Source organism: Sturnira hondurensis, unplaced genomic scaffold, assembly GCF_014824575.4.
Source record: "Sturnira hondurensis isolate 20B ecotype Veracruz unplaced genomic scaffold, ASM1482457v3 Scaffold0004248, whole genome shotgun sequence".
Classification (NCBI taxonomy): domain Eukaryota; kingdom Metazoa; phylum Chordata; class Mammalia; order Chiroptera; family Phyllostomidae; genus Sturnira; species Sturnira hondurensis.
The window spans coordinates 10,870-17,524 of record NW_028076879.1 but is presented as its reverse complement, the minus strand read 5'-3'; the positions used below and the strand labels follow the sequence as shown (position 1 = coordinate 17,524).

At 41.5% G+C, this 6,655-nt stretch overlaps 1 protein-coding gene across 1 annotated transcript; it reads left to right on the top strand.

Moving 5' to 3' along the window:
• Positions 1-1,348: 1,348 nt before the first annotated feature.
• Positions 1,349-2,295, top strand: LOC118986260 (olfactory receptor 3A1-like). Its single transcript, XM_037045038.1, is given in 2 exon segments — positions 1,349-1,724; positions 1,727-2,295. Coding segments are annotated over 2 exon segments (945 nt in total).
• The last annotated feature ends 4,360 nt before the right edge of the window (positions 2,296-6,655 follow it).

Here is a 6,655-nt window from a genome sequence, read left to right as displayed (position 1 = left end):
CAAACCAATTTTCTGGTCTCCTTGGTTGCAGCAGGCTGAGGGCCTTTCTCCCTTCTCTATGTGTACCCAGCCAGTCTTGTGAGCACTCTCCCAAGAGCTAGCCTGGTGCCTCTCCCCAGCACCCCACGCAGGGGATCTAGGTCCTCTTCAGGGCACTCTTTTCCCAGGAGTCATCGACGAGGGCTGGGGTTGGGGCACTCATGCCTGTCCAGGTTGCCTGGGTCCCACAGGTTTGGGCGCAGACCCTTCTCAGTGCTATGAGGGAACGAAAGACCTTCCACCCAACCTTGGGATCACTGCCAAGCTGGGTGGGGAGTAGGCCAAGCAGCTATCTCAGGAGGATCCCCCAAACAGTTTACTTTTCCAGAGATTCCTTCCACTCAAGCCTGCCCAGCACAGCCCAATTGTCCAGCCAGACCAGTGACTATCAGAGTAGGAACCCAACAGTGCACCTCTCCATTCTCCCAAGCTGGCAACCAAAGACTCCACAGGTAATCGCAGCCCTTTGTCCTTATTCCTCTCTCTGCAACCTCAAGCAACCAGGTCTCTTCCAGTTTTGCCCAAACCTTGCTTGGCTGGGGAGGGAGGGAGCTGATGACCCAACTCTCTCCCAAGAATCCTGCATCAGGCCTTGGGCTCCCAAAGAGTCTGTGGTAGACCACCTTGGGTGCCGGCCGAGGCCCTCGCTGCTCCTGTCTTTGCTCCGATCTCCTTACCGTCTGGTTTTTCAGAGTCTGCTACAATTTCTGGTCTCTTATTTTCATATATGCTGGGGAACTCTTGGCTGTTTTCTCTGTTCCTCCATAGATCAGCCAGGTTTTTCTCCCATGTGTATGGGGAGATGGAATCCGCTCCATCCTACTCCATCGCCATCTTCCCCCGGGTGTCCTAGGTTAGTTTTTAAATTGTCTTGTAGTTTTTCTGAATATATCATTTTTATTTTGAAATCTCCTTGATGCTTTGGGCTAAGCCCTCAGAGGAAAATGGGGAAATCGTCTCTTATTCTTACTGCAGTCAAAGAGGAAGTCAGCTTTTGTTTTAACTTATTTTTCCCAAGTATTCTAACCCTTACAATAGGAACACTATAGAAGAGAGAAGGTGATGTTAATTCGGGGCATCTCAGCTGAGAGTAGAATAAAGACTTTGGGGTGATGGAAGGTCAGTGAGTGAGGTGTGATCAGGGGTGAAGTAACATCATCACCTGGATTACTGAGTCCACACTACATCACCCGAGTAGCCGTGGACTACTCAGGAAGCTATGAACACAGGTGCTGTAAAACACTTATGTTGCGTAAATGCTTTGAGTTGACTGATACTTCCACACCAGGACGTTTCCTTACAGGTACTGATGGGTCCAGAATCTGGGGCAAATGGAGCTGCTGTTACTGAGTTCATTCTACTGGACTTGGTGGAATCGCCAGAGCTGTGGCCTCTTGTCTTTGTGCTCTTTCTCTTTGCCTACCTAGTCACAGTAGGACACAACCTGAGCATCCTGGCTGCCATCTTAGTGGATCCCAAATTCCACACCTCCATGTACTTTTTCTTGGGGAACCTGTCAGTTGTGGACGTTGGGTGCATCACTGTCATAGTCCCCTCAATGTTGGGTCATCTGTTGACCCACAAGTGTGCTATTCTGTATGGAGCTTGCCTCACACAGTGTTTCTTCTTTGGTCTACTGGTTGGTGTGGACTGCTTCCTGTTGACAGCCATGGCTTATGACAGATTTTGGCCATCTGCTGGCCCCTCACCTACAGCACCCGCATGAGTCATATGGTCCAGAGTATTTTGGTGGTTGTGTCCTGGGCCTATCCCTTTACCAATGCATTGACTCACACTGTGGCCATATCCACACTCAACTCCTGTGATCCCAATGTGATCCCTCACTTCTACTGTGACCTCCCACAGCTCTTCCAGCTGTCCTTTTCCAGCACCCAACTCAATGAGCAGTTGCTCTTTGCTGTTGGTTTCTTAATGGCAGGTACACCCATGGCTCTCATTGTCACCTCCTATGCCCATGTGGCAGCTGCAGTTTTACAAATCTGCTCAGTGGAGGGCAGAAAGAAAACCTTCTCCACATGTAGTTCCCATCTCACTGTGGTTGCTCTATTCTATGGCTCAGGAATTCTTAACTACATGCAATTAGGTCCAGCCAACCTTTCAGATAAGGATAAAGCTGTTGGAATTTTTAACACTATCATCAACCCCATGCTGAACCCAGTCTTTTACAGCCTCCGGAACTCTCACGTGCAGGGTGCCCTCTGGCGGGTGATCACAGGGAAGTGGTCATTGACTTGATAAACTGTGCATTGTCACTGCCTCCTTTTCTTTTTGGAATATAGGAGAAATCCTCTGGAGCCAATAGCTAGAACAAATGATCCAGAACTGCTTCTATCTTTCTGAGCATGATACTTTTTTGGAGGTGGTAATAGTTATTGTTTTTCAAAGAAGCCCTTCCTAGTTATAGGCAATGGGTATGTAAATTAGTACTAGGTCAGGTCAGTTGACAAAGTACAACTTCAATCACTGACTGCTCCCTATACTGGGTAGAAGTGAAACCTAGGAATGCTTATAGGTTCATATCCCACAGGGAATGGCTTTTTGATTGGTTAGATTTTGGGTTTCAAAAATATTCCTGCAGATTTCCCCACCAGTGGGTCATCTGATTCCCTCAGGCCCAGGTATGGTTGGTGTGTTTATAAAACTTAGGTCTAGAGGTCAGGATTATTTTCTCTCTCTCATCAGGCTGCTGCAAGACTAAAAGAGCACCTCATCTCTTTCCTATCACACAGAGATGCCCTGGAAGACAGAGGAGACAGATGGGGAGCTGTGCCGTCTTGTGATCCCTAGTAACTCCTGAGAGCATGATCACTGTGCACACAACTTTAAAACTCCATCAGCGCATATGATACCTCTTATAATACCATGATGGATTTTCCCCATCTTTCCTGCCTCATATGTTTTAAATCTTTGAAAAGTTAAGCATTTATAATCTGAACATTATTTCAACACTAACTCTTCTCCAGAATATGAATTTTCTCCATATGAATTTTCTCTATAAATTCTTACCCTCAGTCCCCTAACGTGTTAGCTAAGACAGCTAACACATATCTGTAAATATATGTCTTCTGTATTTTGGGAGGTCTCACCTCACGTTTCTGTTTTCACTGGGAAAGTTTGTCTATTACCTATATTATCTTGTGGAAATTAGTGCCAGGTCTTATCTCCTGACTTAGTATTAATTTACATACCCATTGCCTCATCTGCTTACCAGCCTTTTGTTCAGTAATCATTTAGCTGAATTTTTCTTCCAGCCTTCCCATTAGGACTAAGTGTCTATTCCAGGCATCCCTATTGGGCCATTGATGACATAGTAATTATATGCCATTGTGGCCAGTATGAGGTTGTCCGGGGTCACCAAGGAGACCAGGAAGTAAAGCTGTGCCAGACATGCTGCATAAAACATGGCTTTATTCTGGGACTGAAGGTTCACCAGCATTTTGGGGACTATGTTGGTGACAAAGAAGGGGTCAGCGAAGGAGACATTGGCCAGGAAGAAGTACATGGGAGTGTGCAGGCATAAGTCAGTGCTTATGGTCAGGACGATGAGCACATTTCCTGCCACTGTGACTAGGTGCATGGACAGGAACATTCAGAACAGGGCCTTCTGGTCTTCAGGAATCTCAGAGAGCCTCAGGAGTATGAAGTTCGAGACCTATTCTGGATGCTTCCATGCATTTCCCCACCTTTCTGCCTTATCAACACCAATAGACATTTACTATATGCCCTCAATCAAATCAGGGCATTCATATAAACAAAACCAACGATGTTCCTAAGATTAACATAATTTAGACTACATTTTGTAATATTTTTAGATTAGCAACAAAATTAAAAGAGAAACAAAGTCATAACATGGTACATCTTTTTGCAACTCAGTTGTTCCAGCAAATCTAATCTGTCATACTCTATATCAGGCATATTATCTATGTTTAATTTCCAATCCATCATCTTACAATACTCCTGAACTGCTTAATGATTACGGCTTAAATTATTGAATCTATTTTAAATGATATTTTAAACAGCTGTAAGCATTATAAGACATGGCTATTGTGGGTTTGACAAAGAAGAAGAATATTAGTATTGGAAAGGAGGACAATTATTTTATTATTTGCTGATAGGACAATCTATCTGGGAAACCTAAGATAATCTGCTGAAATAAAAAATGACTTCCGTAAAGTGAATAGAGCAAAAGTAATGATGTTCCCCATCAGCCATACAATGCAATGGGTAAGACTGTGCGATCACATGCTGGGATTCATGTCTGAGCTCTTCCAGTTTCTGTGAGACATCAGGCAAGTAACCTGATTTCTTTAAGACTTGCTTTTCTTCCAGCATGGATGGATCTGGAGAGCATTATGCTAAGTGAAATAAGCCAAACAGTGAAAGACAAATACCATATGATCTCACCTATAAGTGGAACCTAACAATAAAACAAAAAAGCATCAAAATATAACCAGAGACAGTGAAATTAAGAACAAACTGGCACTAACTAGAGGGGAGGGGGAAGGGATAATGGTGGAAAAAGAAGGAAGGATTGTCAAAGAACATGTATAAAGAACATATGGACAAAGCCAAAGTGGAATAGGATCAAGGGTGGGGGATAGGGATGGCTGGGGTTGGGGAAGAGATGTGGGGGGAAAATGTAGACAACTGTACATGAAGAACGATTTTTTCAAAGGAGAAAAAAAAGGCTTTTTATGTGAGAAATGAGTAGCAAGGATAAAATTAAGTCATAAAGTGCTTAACACAAACAGGTGGTATGTGTTGGGCACTCAATGAATATTGCTTATTATTATAAAAATGTATATATGAAATAATACATATATGAAATAATGAAATAATTCATAATACATATATGAAATAATTCATAATACATATATGAAATAATGAAATAATTATATATGAAATAATCAGATGAAAATACTATGTAAAATATTATCAATGAAATAATTTAAAACATGAAGATAACAGGAATTGGGCAGGACATTTCAATTCTCCATTTCTCCATTTAATAATAAGTGATAGACTTACTAATTTCTGGGTGGAAAGGTAACATATTATAAAGGCACATATTTATCTGAATTAATCTATAACTTACTTTATTTATTTATTTATCTTTAAAATTATTCTATTGTTGTCAAATTACAGTTGTCTGCATTAATCCTCCACCACCCCAGACAAACCCACCTCCCTCCCTTGCTTCCACCCCCTGACCTTGGTTTTGTCCATGTGTCCTTTAGAGTTCTTCCTGAAAACCCTTTCCCCCACTATCCCCTCCCACCTCCCCTCTGGTCACTGTAATATTGTTCTTTTTTGGGGGGGTAGTATTGACATTTTATTTTATTTTATTTTTTGCATGTGCAAAAAGCTGATGTATTTTTTCCAATTTTTTTATTTAATTATTTTTCAAGTACAGTTTTCTATTACTCCCATCCCGTCCCACCCCTGTGCTCCTCCCCTCCTTCCCATTTCCACCCTTCTCATTTGTTGTCCATGTATCCTTTATATATGTTCCTCTAAATCCCTCCCCTATTTCCCCTGAAATTCCCTCCCCTCTCCCCTCTGGTCACTGTCAGCCTGTTCTCTATTTCAGTGTCTTTGGTTATATTTTGCTTGCTTGTTTGTTTTGTTGTTTAGCTTCCTGTTAAAGGTGAGATCATATGGTATTTGTCCTTCAACACCTGGCTTATTTCACTCAACATAATGCTTTCCAGTTCCATCCATGTTGTTGCAAAAGGTAGGAGCTCCTTCTTTCTTTCTGCTGTGGGGAATTCCATTGTGTGCATGTAACATAGTTTTTTGATCCATTCATTTACTGACGGGCACCTAGGTTGCTTTCAACTGTTGACTATTGTAAATTGTGCTGCTAGGAACATTGGGGTGCATATGTTCTTTAAGATTGGTGTTTTAGGGTTCTTAGGATACAATCCTAGCAGTGGAATTGCTGGGTCAAAAGGCAAGTACAATTTTAGTTTTCTGAGAAAATTCCATACTGTTTTCCATAATGGTTGTACCAGTATGTCAGATTGTTCTTAATTTCAATGTCTCTGGTTATATTTTGCTGCTTTTTTTGTTGTTGATTAGATTCCAGTTAAAGGTGAGGTCACATGGTATTTGCCCCTCACCACCTGGCTTATTTCACTGAGCATAATCGTCTCTAGTTCCATTCACGTTGTCCACTCCTATTCAACATAGTATTGGAAATCCTAGCCACACCAATCAGACAAGAAAAGAAATAACAAGCATCCAAATTGGAAAGAAGGAAGCAAAACCAACATTGTTTGCAGATGACATGATAGTGTACATAGAAAATCTTATAGACTCCACCAAAAAACTACTCAACCTAATAAAGAAATTTAACAAAACATGAGGGATACAAAGTCAATATTCAGAAATCAAAGGAATTTTAGTACACTAACAATGGAACATCAGAAACAGAAGTCAAGAAATAATCCCATTTGATATAATAACACGAAAAATTAAGTACCTAGGAATAAGCTTAACCAAGAAAGCAGAAGAACTTCTCAGAAAACTACACAACTCTAAAGAAAGAAATTAAGGAAGACACAAATTGAAGCATTTACCATGCTCATGGATT